The 16,995-nt window shown below is 35.0% G+C and overlaps 1 protein-coding gene across 1 annotated transcript in view; it reads right to left on the bottom strand.

Moving 5' to 3' along the window:
* Positions 1-16,995, bottom strand: part of RYR2 (ryanodine receptor 2) — a 381,210-nt gene that overhangs the window by 137,175 nt on the left and 227,040 nt on the right. The window contains exons 26-28 of the mRNA XM_041413766.1: positions 7,969-8,116; positions 4,751-4,959; positions 2,676-2,850 (exon numbers count right to left, since the gene is read on the bottom strand). Coding sequence (XP_041269700.1) covers positions 2,676-2,850; positions 4,751-4,959; positions 7,969-8,116 — 532 coding nt within the window. The remainder of the gene's footprint in view (positions 1-2,675; positions 2,851-4,750; positions 4,960-7,968; positions 8,117-16,995) is intronic.

Genomic DNA, 16,995 nt, shown 5'->3' with positions numbered 1-16,995 from the left:
TATTCACAGATCCCATATAACCCTTGCAAGCTGGAGGCTACATAAAAAGATTATTTACCCCTAATCTGGCTCCTTATCTCCAGATACATAACTGGGCTATGGAACAAATTTTATTTCACTGTATGAAATAGCAAAACAAGTAAAAAGACTTAAACACTGCCACAAGAAAAGTAACCCTCTAGCACTGTCTGTCACACATAGCAAAAGCACAGAACAGCAACACTTTCCATAATGTTCCCTACTTTCAAGAATACAACATGAAACTCCTGATTCAATCTGTAAAACACTACAAACAGCTCCTGCTCACAGAAATCATGACATGACAAAATAAAATTTGGGTTGTACAAGTGTACCTGTTCATATCTACAGTCAAATTTATCTGCTACAAATGCATAATAAGATGCTATTATGTTTATCAATTTTACTACTGAGGTGCTATCTCTTAAATAATTTCATCTGCTATAATCTCAAAGAACTCTTCTTGCTGGTAGTACAAGCTAACATGCAGCACAAGCTGTATTATTAAACTGGCAGAGCACCATATCTCCCCTTTTCACTGCTCCTAAGTAAATTAAATCTACAGGAGTGTAGATATACTGTATGGCTGCATCAGAAATTCTAAGTGTTTTCTAAAGAGAAAGGTCCCTTTTTGCAGCAATACAACATGCACAAAATTAAACACTAATTAAAGTGACCTGCAGAAAGGTCTCAGTGCCGTTAAGCAAGAGCCAGTAACAAAATCAAACTAAAGCCAGCCTCCCAAAAAGAAAAAAAAAATTAAAAAGTCCATAAATTTATTTTGGATATTTCATATGTGTGTTTGCACATACACACTCATAATCAGTTGTCTTCCCTTCCCCTCTCCTTTTGCATCCAATGTTTGTGTATTAAACACCCATGATAATTTCAAATATAGATTTGCAGTTATTAAGCATAAGATAAATCAGCACATTCCCTTGAAAAAAGACTAGGACGTCTTATTTCAAAGGCAAAGCTCTTTCTTACAAAATAATACTAAAGGAAATTAACGTGAATTACAAGGATATTGTGGAAAATCTGAGAGGTTTGACATAAAGTCTGTGACATGGTTACCAAAGCCTTCAGGCTCCATGTCAGGCCAGGAACTCCTTTAGCAGAGAGATCTGTTTCAATTTGGACCTGCAGCTAGAAACAAGCATCAAAAAAAGTACTCCACTGTGATTTCATCAACTTGGAATAAAAGAAGTCTATCCTGAGAATTTAATGGAATTTGAGTTTCATTCAGAATCCCCTATTCCTCAGTGGGAGTATACTAACTAATAACTGGAAAGCCACTAAAATGTAATGGCACCAAGATGATTTTTTGCATACAATACTAACAGCAAGCCAGTTCTAGTATCTCTTTCACTCATCATGCTACCACAGCATCAAAGGAAATCCAAAGGCAGTAAAGTAACAGTCCAGAAAATTAATGGCAATTATGTAATTTTAAATAAAATAAAAATATTTCTGATTCTTAGTGTATGGCAGAGGAAGGGAAAAAAAATCTCTCAAAGTACTCCTGACAGTAAAATACTCTGAAATCCAGATGAAAACAAAGTGGTTAAAATTCAAAGGGAATTGCCTAATTAAGAAGTATGAAATTCATATTTCCCATGGAAATAGGGTAGTGATGAGTAACCCAACAGTAGCATGTTGGAGCTCTTATTGTTCAAAAAATTTAACTTTATCTCTCAGCTACAGCTGTATTGTTTAATAGATGCGTAATATTTAAGGCAGAATATATGTATCTACAAGTAATGAAAGCTTAAAGTTTAATTTTTTTTAACATTTCCATAGTTCAGAAGTTTTAGGCAGTTAACTTACAATTTCTTACCCCTTTTCTGTTTGTTTCTGCACACAGGACTATAATTAAATTTATAAACAAAGATACTTCTTTGGTACAGAATCAATCTGCCACCTGACAGACCCTCACAATCTCTGCCATCTTTAGCAATCTCTTAAATTATGTCTTGACAGTAAACTACCACCTGTTTGTGGATGCTGAAACCTGCACCAAGATCCCTGCAATAAGCACAAAGGTCAATCTCATGGTTTAGAACTAAGCAGAATATTTTGGAGGATAGTTTTGTGTCAGCTGACTGGATCAGGTGTCATTTCTCCTCCCAGTGCTAAAATAAAATTTTAAAGATAGCTTAAACTCACTACCAGTTTCTCACTAATTGGACAGACACTTGGTATTATTTCAGTCCTTCATCTAGATAATTTCTGATGTCCTTGCCCCCCACGGCAGGGGGGTGGACTTCGTGCTCTTAAAAGGTCCCTTCCAACTCAAACCATTCTATGGTACATTCTGTAATTCTATTACATCATGTAGTGATCTACTGCAGTGAGGATGAAATATTAAAAGTCATGAATCTCTCTCTTCAGACACATCCCTGAAAAACACTTAAAGGGTCTCACAACAAAAGACAACCACAAAGATCACTACAGAAAAACCCCTTCCTCATTGTCACACCCAGCAAATTCCCTTTCCAAAAGGCTAATACTAATAAAATAGAAAAAAGGACAAGTCAGGGGAGGCAGGGCCAGGGATGAGAATGGGGAGATGAAACACAAAAGAAACACATTGAAGTGAAGTCAGAGCAAAAACCAGGCAATAGCAAGTTAACAGCATGATGTATTACAGTACTTACCATCAGCAACCTCAAAGTCCTTGAACGCGAGTTCTGAGCCTGAGTCATCAAGCAGGATTTCACCATTTAAGGTGAACATCATAGTGTGCTCATTCATGTCAACCATACATCCAACAACATCTCCTGCCAACCAAGAGCGGCCAAAATGCTCATTACCTTGATGCCACCGCTGTGCCTGAAATAATTAGAAGCATTTAAAAGAAAAATAGTGACAATGTATGTGTTCTTCTCTTCTTCAAGGGTAGAACTAATAATTAAATGCCTCAATTAGGAAGGCATTAAAATTAACACTTTCACAGAATATCATTCCAAAACTGTGTCTGTGAGTACTCCAAGCTGACTCTGAATATGGAAATCCAGCAATTAACTTCTTGACAGCACCTCTCACGTCAGCATTATAAAACAGAGCACTGACAGGGAAAATTGCTATTTCAACATTTTAGTAAAAAGTAAAGAGTATGGTTTAGTTTTCTGCAGAAGCTCCATGAAAGACTTTTAATCACAATAATATGCTATCAATTACACTGTTTAATAGCTACTCCACAAAGCCTTTTTAAGAAATTGCTTTTATTTACTTTAGCAGCCTAAAAATTCATTACTTGCAAACAATCTGTATTGTTTCTGTAAGTGTAATTCTTAAACTATTTTGTGCAAAATAAATTAATCTTTCTCTCATATCAGATTTTGGAAGGAATAGAACGGTCTGTGAATGAGACAAGCATTGGGTTTCTGATAGGTTCCAGAGTAGCTGAGGGCATGATTCCTCTGACTGACTTTCAAGTCAAAGACTGCAAAAGCTTTCAATGGGATCTTGGACTGGAGCTCAAATAAACTAACATCTGTTAAGAACTACTGTAACTAAGTACAGGAAAAAAAAGTGTTAACAACCAATAACTGATACAATTCCTATTCAAGTATTTCATCACAAGTAGATGCTCATGCTCTGTATCCATCCTAGAAGTTGCACAATACCAATGAACCTTTCTTGATACCTTGAAGGTCAATTTTTTTTTTTCCCAACCAAGGAAAGAAGCCATTAAAATCAAACACAACAAAACAGCTTTGTGGATTGAGGCCTAAACATCAAACCCTAAGATTCAGAAGGAACTACACAGCTATTCCAGTAAAAATAGAGGACTTGAATGGTTTACATAAAACACTTCACAAAAAAACTTTCCAGTTCTCTTTTCAAGGCATCTTCTCATGCAATGCAGGAGGGGAAAAGAAATAAATTCCCACAGCATAAATAAAATACATCTTGAGAACTTTATCTTGCTGGGAATATCCAGGAATTCTGTTAATTTCTGTTACATATTTTAACAGTAGTAAGGAAAATTAATTCCAATACCAGATACAAGATATAATTTGACAATGAGTCATCAGTAGCCTCAATAACAATTAAGGTAAAGATAGCAGTTGCACTTGCCCTCATACTGAAATTAAAAATTTCAACGAGTCATTTATTCTGATGATAGTCAGTAAAATAAAGGTTTGTTTTCCTGTATATTTTTACTACTAGATTTAAATTTGTCATTTTTTTTGTGCAGAGTTAAATCTGAGCAAATCTTAGTGGTTCTATCATGCTTCATTTAAGCTGTAAGATTCCTAGGAAAACCTAGCTATACTCTTTGAAACTCTTACATTTTTACAAATACTTTGGATCAAAGTTTGCCTCAAACACTTAGTGTTAATAATCTTAACCATATTTATTCCCTAATGGCATGTCTTATAGAGGGAACAACAGAGAACAACTTTAAAGAAATTATTCATAGCTAATTACAGCTCTGCCAGTATTTTGAATTTAATTAAGCCACTTTGGTTATCAATTATTTATATATACTGTAGAAACATGTCAATTTGTGAAAAAACATTATAAAAATGCCAAACCTTGCTAATTAATTTTTCAGGTGACACTGATTCTAGTTATTCTGCCTAGGCCCTCAAAGACAGAGAATTAATGTCATGAAACATCAGTGAAAGCAGAGAAGACAACTCAGGCAATGATACATGGAACAAGACAGAAAAATTAAAATTTTTGCAGCCACTCATGTCATTACAGATAAACACATACAAACCTTAAAGCCATCAAAAACAAAAGCTTCTTCATCTGAGCCAAGCTCCTGATCTGGCAGACAACCAGGCCTGGTCCAGCCAACTCTCATGTCTCCTGCTGTAACCGCCTCAAATTCAAAGTACCACTTCCCAGCCTTCACTGCATAAGTCTTTTCTGTGCGGAAGATCCTGAACTTTTCCATTATCCCACTGCACACATCCAGTCTTGTCGCTGTAAGGATTTGAAAAATAAAAATAAGTATAAAGGGACAAAAAAAAAAATCAACGTAGAAAGTACCGTTTTCAACTACTGACAAGAAACACTAAAAGCAAAAGGTAAAGCAATCCCTTTGAGCACAGACATGAAAAGAAGAATGTGCCTGCAGAACAGCCATGTGGGGAAAGTGTCCTTGCCCATTCTGGGAATCCGGATTAAAAAAAAAAAAAAACAAACAAAAAAAAAAACCAAAACACTAAAACAAAAAACACCAAAACAAAACAAACAAACAAACAAACAAAAAAAAAACCACCAAAACACAAGAAACAAAAAAAAAAAACCAAAAAAAAAAAAAACAAACAAAAAAAAAACCACCAAAACACAAGAAACAAAAAAAAAAAAAAAAAAAAAAAAAAAAAAAAAAAAAAAAAAAAAAAAAAAAAAAGAAAAAGAAAGGAGAAGTTAGAAATCTGAAAGCAGCTACAAAGAGATGACTCAAGGATCACTCCGATTCTTTTTCTCAGATTAGGGGGAAAGAGGCCAGAGGCATGGATCTTTTCCCACAAATTTGTAATGAATCAAATACAGCATGTGCGACATTTGAAAGTCAGCATTCCAGTCTAATCACCACAATTCCTCTTCTCCCTGAATTTGTTCTAAGATCAAATTTGTCTGCACCTATTTGCACCTGTTTGTTAGGCCATGCTAAGAAATTCTCCCTTCCTCTTCTATTTTCCCACACACATCAAGGTTCATATATCCAGTATCACCTAGGATAGCTTACAAAATTGCATCCTTCAGAATTAACCATTACTTCTCATGCCTGACTTCAGTTAGGTGAGGTTCATGAAGTTTCCTCTAAGCAACACATCTCTCTGCCACATACTTCTTTATCAGTAAAATTTTCTCTTTTATAGTCTATGCAATTAATGCCTTAAAACCACTTTTGAAGACCCTTAGTACCTCAGCTATACAAATGAAGCACCACAAAGCATGTACCTGATAAACTGTTTTATTTTTGGATTCTAAGTAAGAAAATGCTTTCTGGAGTCTAATCAATCCCAAAAATACAGCTGCTGTGGGAAACCAGTAAGTAATAATAATTTAAAAAACCATAAAAACCAATACTTAAGAACTTAGTGCAATTAATGTTTAAGTAAAAATTGACTGGAGATGCAGAACACCACTAGAGGGCTCTAAATCCCTTAATAACAGTATGAATTTTGGCTAATGAACCAGGATCCTTGTGACATGTTTTATGCATCTCCATAACTTGAGAAGCTCATAAAATGCAAAATCTCAATCTCCAAAATGACTAAAAAAATCTTTTGCTGAACACAATTCCAGTCTTTGCTCAAGAAAGATCAATTTGTGGGGCACTGTTCTGCAGTTCCTTTCCTCTGGGAATTTTGCAACAACCTTGATCACATCTTTCAGATTCAAGATTCATTTCAGATTTAAACGAAAGGCAGCAGCATGTGCTGCTGGTTCTCAGAGCTGTAAATGAAAAAGAGGATCACTATTGTTCAGCAGGATGTGGAAGAGACTGTGGAAAAGGAGTGTGCTCTCTCTCCCTCTTGCCTACACCATTAGACAGCCCCTATATCTTCACAAGAGGCGAAGGCCTCCTGTACCAGCCAGCCCACCTTCTCAGAACCAAGCAGAAGTCATGCTCAGTATTTCTTTGCAGTATCTCCTTCCCAACAATGGGAGGGGAAGAAATTCTGGGATTATGCAGCAGGGTTACACAATCTTGGCAGATTTAAGAGTGAGACCACAGCATTTTGCCACCAACACAGTCCGTTCCACTGAGGAACATCGTTCTACGTATTCAGCAATCCAGCCTTGCTACACATTCATGATCTCAGCAATGCCTCATATTTAAGTGAAATTTAATGGCAGTATTTCATAAAACCTAAGGATCAGAGCATGCATCTGCTTTGGAAAAGAAATTCCAAATAATAGGTCCCCTGTGTACAATTTAGATGTCTCCTGCAGAAATACTTTACTGAAGATCTATGGCTTAAATAGGTCAAAACTTAAAAACCACTATCACTATCACTAAATGAAGGGGAAAAAAAACAAGGTTTAGACACATTTCTCAAAAATTCCAAATTTTGCTGAGATGATAAAGATGCTAGTTTCAGTTTTGATTATTCCATATTTCCTTATCTTTAAGTGAACTTCTGAAATAGAGCTGAGAGGTGTTAGATTTATTTATTTTATTTGTATATTATGTCTCCTGGTTTCTTATACTTTCTTAACATTATACATGCTGCACTTATTGAGTTAAATGTTGTGTACTTTCTTTAAAAATTTATCATTATTAGGTCAGATTTTTTTTTTCTTCTCTAGGATGTCTCAAACTGAAAATACTGCCCACAGTATCAATAAAACATTCAACTTGCAATGACAGAAGTTCAAAGAAAATGTAAAAAGTGAATTAAAATTTACTTACAGTCTAATTCAACTTCCAAGACCTGAGAAAGTCTAGGAAACTTAAAGGCTCTAACAAACTATCTAATTATAGACTTGCAGGTTGATATTCACAGAAATTTGGTTTACAGTCACCCATTTTAGAAAATTTAACCTTGTACCTTTAAGTGTTTAAATACAAGATTTTACACAAACTGCATAATTCTTAATTATTTAAAGTGAAAATTTTAGGAATATAAAATTCACATCTACTGAGTTTACAGGGTTTTTTCCTATTTTGTCTTGAAATAGCAAATACAGCATTAAATAAAAACTATTCCCAAAAATTGTGTTGATTGGTTTAAATTTTAAATAATTGCTTTAAAATGTAAAAATGTTACATTTTGTAAATATTCATTTGAGGCCACAGGACAAGGAAAGGAAGCAAAAAGGAAAGAAAGAAATTAAGATCTAAGAGATGAGAAGATGAAGAAAAGCACCTATTATATTTGGAAACATACGTTCAAAATATTTTATTGGACCAAAAAATTCAGTAGCAGAGTGGAAAATTCTAACTTTTTTTGAGGAAAAAAAGCCAAAATTAATTACCATGATCTTGATCAGGAGCTTCCAGACTGTAACCATAGCCTAGAAGAGTGCGGACTGCTTCCCGAAGACTGTCTTTGTTGGACTTCTTTGTCCGATCATCCAAAAGAGCATACGGAACAAGGCGAGGATTTCGTCGGTTTTTCACATCCTGCATTAGTATGAAAAACCAGTTCAATTTCAGAAATTGTGTTTTATTTTACAGACAAGATTATTCTTCAATAACACCATAATAATTACTATTATACCAACTGAAGTCATGTAAATTCAAATATGGCAAGGAATCAGAGAAATTGCAATAGCCTAGAAACTACAAGACTGAGTTCACTAAAAAAAAAAGTGACACATATAAATAAAGCTCTGATTCTTTTACCTGATGCATGTTTCTGTCAAATTTACTTAATAAAGTAACAATACAAACCACAGAAACATGGATAGAGCCAAAGAGAATGACACAAAAGTCAAAAGAATTGTATTTCATACACTGTTTATGAAGCAGCTCCCATAACTACAAGAAACTTGTTTCTAAATAAAGCTGACGTTACTGTACCATAAATATACAAAATGCCCAAATAATAAATGTGATAACAAAAGAACAAAATGCTACTAATAAAAAATAATAAATGTGTGCAACACTAAATAATAAACTACAAAATAGATAATAAACACATGCCTTACTATAACAACTATTTAAGACATGTATTTTTCAAAAATAAAGAATATAATTCATGTTTTCTGTGTATAGAATTTTTGCAATAGATAATTGAACTAACCACTCTCCAGCCGAAATTAAAAAATTGGTAAGGTTTAATCTTCGCATTTTAGGTTTATTAGAAAATATTGATTAGGTTTTCCTCTACTGCAAAATGATCTTATTTGAAAGCAGTGTTTAACTGGATTATTTAAGTGGCTAATCTAATTTTTAGTGACTAACAGAACTGTTTTCTTGTCTATATTTTCTTCTCACATCCTGTCAGAATTTGTTGGCAATGAGAAAAACCTTGCAAAAACTCTGTGTTTTTTCTAATATCTATATTTATTTTAAAAATTACAGACTTGATGTAGCTATAAAGAATAGCTGCTGTTGAGAGGCTTTTATTATTGGTTAGATTTATTAAGAAGTCCAAAATCAATGCCTATTATTTTAGAAGACAGTGAAAGTACCTTACTTCTTTTACAGGATTACAGTTCTAGTTTTAGGAACATATGTGGTTTCAATTCTATCTTTTCAAGAAGAGAAGAAATGGAACAACCATTTGGAAAAAAATTCTTGCAGGCATCTTTTGTTACCCTTTAAAAGCTCAGATGCAAGACTATCTGTCTCTTGCCTTGTCATAGTGAGCAGATATTGAAAGGTCAGTTATAAACCAGAGCTTGATGAAATCCGGTCCTACAAATTATTCCTCTAGGAGAAGAAACATTAAGGCATTACCTACATTCTAAAAGGGCTAACAGAAAGATAAAGGTAATGCATTTCTGGTGACACAAATTACAAACCCATATCAGCTCTAATTATATTTTGTGGAAAGGACAGTGGCAGGGCCAACACTAATGCCATTTGAGGGATCCACTTTTCATATTTTTTCCAAATTCTTAAGCTGATGTCCTGCATTGTCCAATGTTTAACTTGGTAGATGTGAAAAAGAGCTGTATCCTTCAAGCAAATGCTGAAGTAAATGTTATGAGAAATTATTTTTTTATATAAAAGCACTCACATTAACATCTGAGGTCATGCAACACTATGAGTTTGATTATTTGTTATTGAAAGGACACAAAGAAGGGAAATCATTTCCTCTGAAGCACTCTACATCCAAAAAACATTGTGAAATACTGTCTTTAAAAATATGAAAGTTTGGAACAATAAATATGTAACTTCTTATCCATGATATAATGTTAAACTAATGCATTTGCAGTTGCCATACCAACCACTGACACAAATTAACATACAGGCAATTGGCTGATAACAATGTATAAAATGAAATATAGTATAAGTGCTTTTAAAATGACTAAGCGCAAAATGAGAGCAAGGAGAGAAAAAAAAAAGGAATAGAGAAATTTATTAAATTGGTTTTAAACCAACTTGATTTTACAGATTTATTTTTCCTTGGATCTAATTTTATAACACTGCGACCTTTTTTCTAATAGCATTGTGACCTTTCCCACCTATTCAAGACTGTGGCTACGTCTTTAAATTTGAATGTCAGAAAAGATTTTTTCTTTTAACAACTTTTTTTCTTTTTTTTCTTTTTTTCTTATTACACATCTATTTAAATTTTGAATGTGTTACTAATTTCTGAATTAAGCACTCTTATTGTTATATTCATCATAAGTTTTAGTACTAATGACCTTCTGCACCTCTCTGGTGTAAGTGTAGAGAATGATCCTGTACAGTGATTGAGCTTTGCACATCCGCAATCAAGTCAACAAGAAAACTGATTAGCTAAGAGTGGTAATTTTTACTGAGTACATTTCCAAGCAGTACAGAGACTGAATTCCTCTTATTCAATACAAAGATGTTATTGTAGACTGTTAACATAAGTTTTAACGTTCAACCAAATTTTTTAAAGTTTGTTTGCCAGAGTTTTCCAGATTTGACAGTCTAATGATTCACAAGAAGACTGTTTGGTATAGAGCTTGTTTGGCACTACTTCTTAACAGGCAAATGGTTTGAGCTGTATAGCATGCATGATATTTATATAATTATTTTGTTTTGAATTCAGAACCAACCATATCACAAAAAAAAGGGAAAAAAAGCCTATGTATTTTATTACACAGCTTTGTCTTCATTTCATGTGACAAACATCCATTAATAATTCAGAATTAAATGTACTTTACTTAGGAAAACACTGCAACCATAAAAAGTTGGGATGCCTGACAGAATGTGCCCTTTATGGAAGTAATAATGTTAAACGTCAGTGATACAGCACTGACCGTGAAAAGTCAGTACTACTTTTCACAGTGACATGACAGATTCCAGTTTACATAGCAAATTATAGACAAACCATTATTTAAATTGGCACTCACACACTTTTTGTAGGGTATATAAGGATATCCATTAGGCAATAACTGGTCAAGGATGGGCCAATTTAACTGCATAAATTTTTTAACCTATATGTAGTTCTTAAAAGTAAAAGAGCTACAGAAAGAATACCTAAACACACACACCAAAAAACATCAAGCCTCTGAAAACTTCCGTGACAGGTAAAGAACACTACTGCAAAGTAACTCCACAGAAACGCATGGCAGATGTAAAGTGCATTCTTTTGTTCAATGAGTCTGTGACTTGTCTATAACCCATAACTGATCTCAAGGCACTGGACCTACAACTGGTCTTGGAACTTGCACATACAGATCTCACATAAGAATGAAACGAGAGATTTCCATAACATCTACAGCAGCAGAGAAAACCACAGTCAAATTCTACAAACAGCTCTAAAAGAACCTTTTAAGAGATGCAGTGTGTGTAATACAGTGTTGCCACATTTCTCTTCATAGAGAAAAGCAAGGCACAATTCTTCCCAGGAATATTTCTGGGCTTCACATTCTTTGAACACCAGAGAAAGGGAAAACACAATTCTTATCACTTGCTGTGCCTGTGTTGTGCCAAAGTAGAATGCAATATGGAGATTGTTTACCCAGAGTGAGGATGTTTTGTTTCCTTGGCTTATTAGGGCCCAGAGTGTGTGTGTGTGTGTCGGACTGCCAGCTGACAGTCCCGGGATGGGTGCAGTGCTGTGCATTTGTGTGCAGTGAGTGTGTGGCAGATTTCAGTCTAGATGTATGTAACATAGTATAATAAAGTAATTATCAGTCTTCTGATAAGACGGAGTCAGATGCATCATTCTCTCCCCTTCACCTGGGGCGCCCTTGCTTCGATAATATGGTTGTGTGCTTCAGCAGTAATCCAGTAACAAAAAACAAAGTGTCATATCAACCTCTAAAAGACATCTGAAAATAGTAATGTAGTTTTCAGAGTTATAAATGTTGTATTGCCAAGCTGTGCACTCCTGGACCTTCCCAAATCTCTAAGAAGTTCAGGAACAGCACAGACCACTAGACTAAAGGGAACAAAAAGTCACGAGAAACATATCTAGGTAAGTGCTTAACAGAAAGAAAGATAGGAAAAGACTGAAAAGTTAAAATACATAGTAGGAAGAGTGTAGGGAAAATATTATAATAATTACTTGGGAACACACATTTTGTGATTTAAAGCTTAAGAGCTGTACAGATACATATTCTGTGTGAATCTGTACTGAAATGATTTTGTTCTCATAAGCAAGGCTGTAAAACTACAAGCACAAAACAAACGTATTTCAGCACATGTCCAGTGAGACAGATATGCTGTTGTTTTCTCAGCTCCCTTTGCACCCTTAGCAAACCCTCATTCCACAGCTGTGAATTGATTCCACCTGCTGTCAGATCTCCACCGACACCCAAGATCCACACCTCTCACTATCACAAAGATTTCTGAGCAATTGCCACAACAAATGCTACAGGGCAAGCTTGCCAGCAGGGCTGCCAGAAAACCAGTGAGCCACCATGTTCATGTGCAGCACAGGAACAGCAAGCAGGATCATTTACCCACACCATACCTTTCATGCCTTGCTATCCAGAGGGCTAGCTTTTCCACACCTATTACAGCAGCTCATGTTTAACCAGAAACCATGAAAATTAAAAAACATCTTATAGGGGAAAAGGAAAATAGAATTCTAAATTGGTATTTACTAAAAAAGTAATTTTCAAAGTCCGGAGCATTAGAACCAGAAAGCACAACAAAGCAATGTTAATAATCCAAATGCACCCAACCAAAGAAGAAGTTGTATTCCTCACATCGAATACTAGCAGCTGAGTTCTAACCTTGCAAGTATGTGTATCCTTAGCTTCTGCCATCTTCACTGAGAACCGCAGCCATATAGAATGCCTGGCAGAATGTGCCCTGACTATAAATGGAAGGAACTAATATATCAGTATAAATCATGTAAAATGTCAAAGTGAGGTAACATAAGTGGTTTTTATGAGGACAAGATGCTGGCTTTATATATATTTAATGAAAAAATAAGCAACAACTTGATTTTTCCCACACATGCATATTTTACTCAGCCTGACTTTCCAGAACAATGTCTCTTCTGCATTGCAGCCTTAGGGAGCCTGAGAAGACCAACACCTCATCTTAATTAACGATGCCATATACTTTCCGTACATCTGAAAAAATAAGATCTTGACTTTAAAAGACCAAACCGTCCTGCATTTTTGGGCCAAAGAGAAGGAAGATTTCATATCATTGCTTAGCAATACCAACTGATTATTCTAGGACAGGAACTTCAGAGCATCTTTAAGATGTTTTTCACACAGCGGAAGGGAAATTTTAAGTTGCCAATATTTATAAACAATTGTTAAAGCTGTGAGTTTTTAATACTTTTTCTTTTTTCACTATAAATGGGCTTTTTGATTGTTAGCTTTTCTAGGCAGAACACAATGCAGTAGAAGAAGAAAAAGGAAGATACCCTTTGATTATGCTATCAGGATATGTGGCAATGTATATAAGCAAAATGTGAAAGAATCTTTGCCTGTGATCTCTACAATCAGTGGGGAGACCTAGAAGTCATGTATTCAGGAAGAGGGATGAGGCAGACAATGGACTTTAAATGATTTTCAGTTGCTTTCTGATCTCTAAGCTTGACTTTTCTTTTCTGTCTTTCCCTTATTCATATGGATGTTGGGATTCTCCTGTATGCATAAAATCACAGTTTTATGAATGCCAAAAAAATACACCAAGTTCATGGATATGCCAAAATATACCCTAAGTTCATGGATAAACTTATATGAGTTTTGAATGTTTTCCATTAAATTGTGAGGATTTAGTCACAAATACATGCTTTTATACTTCAATGCTATTTTTCCATTACCTTGTTGTGAAAAATTCCTTAAAAGTAACCAAATGAAAAAACTCATGTAATCATGACAGGACTTAATATCAAAATCCACAAAGGTTAAAAAAAAAAAAAAAAAAAAAACAACCTTCTCTCATAGCACAAATGTGATTATTTTAATTCACTTACAGCAAGGCTATATTGCTTCTTGGCCTGGATATAACTCCTGCATCTGTCCTTGTACATTTACCATTTCCCCAGTTCCAAGACCACCAACTTGCACATAATTATGTTCTCCCTTAAAGGGACACTGTCAAGTATTTTCATACTGATTTTTGTGCTTGCTTTTCCACTACCCTTGCTACTGAATATGTTCTTTTAAGCAGAAATACATAATTTTCCTACCTGTTTCGCCCTTTCTGATTTCTTCCTTCATGGAGCAACGAGCAACTGTGAGTCTGTACTGCCAAAAAATACTTGTTTGTGATCAGTGTCATCACAGGTGTTGGGACAGTTCCGGGAACAGGATTTATTAGCTAACTAGTGCTCCCTCTCCTGGCTGGCTATCTGGCTCTGCAGCAGCAGAACAAAAATACTGTATATAGTCATGCATAAAATGTAGTTTATTATATCTTGTTAATAAAAAAGCCTGACAATCAGTAATGGATTTAGAAGAAGAAAAAAAAAATCTGGAAGTTGGAAGGAATTTTCCCAAACTTTATTTTTAAAGAAATAGATGGTTTATATTTTAACTACTTGAGAATATCCCTTTATTTTTTTCATTTTATATAATCCCAAAATGATAAGGCTCTCATACTGAACAGACCACCTAGCTTATTCAATTCATCCTACAGCTACAGCACAACTGCTACTCATAACATATTTCCCAGTGATTACCTCATCTACTTTAAAACATCTGTAAGCTTCTTTCCCTTAAGAAACTATTTTACAGCTTTGCAAGATCTGTTTATAGTATTATACAGCACAACATCATGTCACTGTATCACTCCAGTACTGAGCATGTCACAGTAATATGACAGGATGAGAAAATGTAGCCCGTGAAATAAACCCATTGGAGTCAAGCAGAAGCATGTGGCAGTGCGGACAACACCTAGAGCTGGCAGCTTCCATGCAATATGTATGCCAGCTACATGAGAGGCATCTCTGCACTGCACCCAGGAAGGAGCATCTTGCTCTTCTACTCTCTTCTGATGGGTTTTAATAAATGGTGTTTGTTATCTGTGTACGGTAAGCACTCCTGAAACTCAGCTGTTGGTCTTTTTCCAGAAGAAATATTGGAAAAGAGAAAGATTACAGAATTAACATTAACAAATCAACATTAATATCTATAGCAGGGCACCTTCTGCAAGACATGCTATCATTGAAAAAGGTCATAATGTACCTGTTTAATTACCCATGAGACTGTGGTAACTTGTCTGCCAGGAATTAGGGAGTAAAGTACACTGTTGATCTTGTAAATCTGCTTCCTGAAGGTCATGAATATTTCTGAGCTCTCGTCCACATTTACAATCATACTCGGCTGAAAGCAGAGCTATGACACTGTTCACTGTACCACTACACTGCATTCTCAACAACAGTGCACAACTCAGCACACAGAAGTCTTTAGACAGTAAAAAAATTCTTGGATGTTTAAAGCATAAGCACTCAGGACTACAAAAGCCCAATTAATTGTCTTTTCAACTCCAAATGTGATCAGTTTCATAGGCACTTAAGCTTTTTAGCTGTAAATTCTCCAGACTCTTGTCTGCATGCCCATAACTGTCTTTGCCTTGATAAGGAAGAACAGTTAAATATTTATCATATATACCTAAGCCCAGTCAAGATTTAGAGCAGAAGCATTTGTCTAAGACTCTTTCAGAGCATAAGCTGGTAGTCAAAATCTGAGCTTGATACACATGGACTGCTTAAAAAATACCTGAAAACTTAACAAGAGGCTACCATTCCAATAATGTTTTTATAAAAAAACTTGTCCTTGGCCATCAGAATGGATGTAGATACATAAATCCTATTTGTCTAGTCAGACATCCTTGAGGTTATGGAGTCAATCTTTTAGAACTCTTGAAAAATGGGTAATGTACCACTCAGTAATTACAAGGCTAAGGGGTTTTAAATAAAACCTCATGAGTTTTCTCATACCAGACTATAAATTTTAATAAGTGAGCAGAGATTTAAATTTCATGTTAAACTTTGTCATCCAGTGAGCAGGACATTTATTAGGAAGGGAGTCTAGGTAAGGCCAGAGCTCCCAGAGTTTCTCTCAGGAAACTATTTTAGGAGTCAGTAGATAAAATACACAGAGCTGTTCAGTGAGTAGATCTTTTTCCCCTCTGCTTTCGCCTGGTAAGGCTCAAAAATGTCTCCTTACAGGGCTACAACATTTCAGGTTTAACAGTCAGTTTAGTCTCTCTCCCTAAGCACAGCACTGAGAACATAAGACAGACTTTATGATTCTTCTGAAGAGTTTAATTTTAGGTTATATCCCATACTAGATTTATCAAATCAATATTTTTTGGGTTTTGGGGTGTTTTTTAAAACCCAAGTTGTGGCCTTGAGCAATTCCACGGCCTTTTGGGAACCACAGTAAAACTAATGGCTTATGACTATCAGATCACTCCTCGTCAAATGCAAAACGTCCTATATTAACAGGCACACCAAAACATACATAAAGACAGTGTATAATAAAACTATTGTGAAGATGTAAAGGAGATATTTTTTCATTGCCACCCACTCCCATTACATCTTTTATGTACTGTTCCCAAACCAGTAACATTGGGAAAGTCTTTGACATTTAAACGACTTTCCTACTTAATACCACACTAATTCAGAAAACATGCAATTTAGCTGCAAATTCACTCCAGTAAATACGGCAAAATTATTTGTGGGTTTTTTCAAAGATACACCAATACAAAGGGTAGGTTAAATTGTCTTCAAGATCTAAGAAAATTTATTCACTAGATGTGAGTCATAAGATTAGATTTTCCCAAAGCTAGTTAGAAATATGATTAGCTAAGGAATGCATTTGATTCCAGAAACTTCTTAACTTTTTCTTAACCAATAAATTCTGTTGCAAAACTAAATTTAATTTTGGGCTATGTCAAGTTACTATCAAAGTTGTAACAATTTCCTAACTTTCATTCAT

This window comes from Onychostruthus taczanowskii, unplaced genomic scaffold (assembly GCF_017590055.1).
Source record: "Onychostruthus taczanowskii isolate IOZ18803 unplaced genomic scaffold, ASM1759005v1 scaffold104, whole genome shotgun sequence".
Lineage (NCBI taxonomy): Eukaryota > Metazoa > Chordata > Aves > Passeriformes > Passeridae > Onychostruthus > Onychostruthus taczanowskii.
This window is presented reverse-complemented; position numbering and strand designations above follow the sequence as displayed.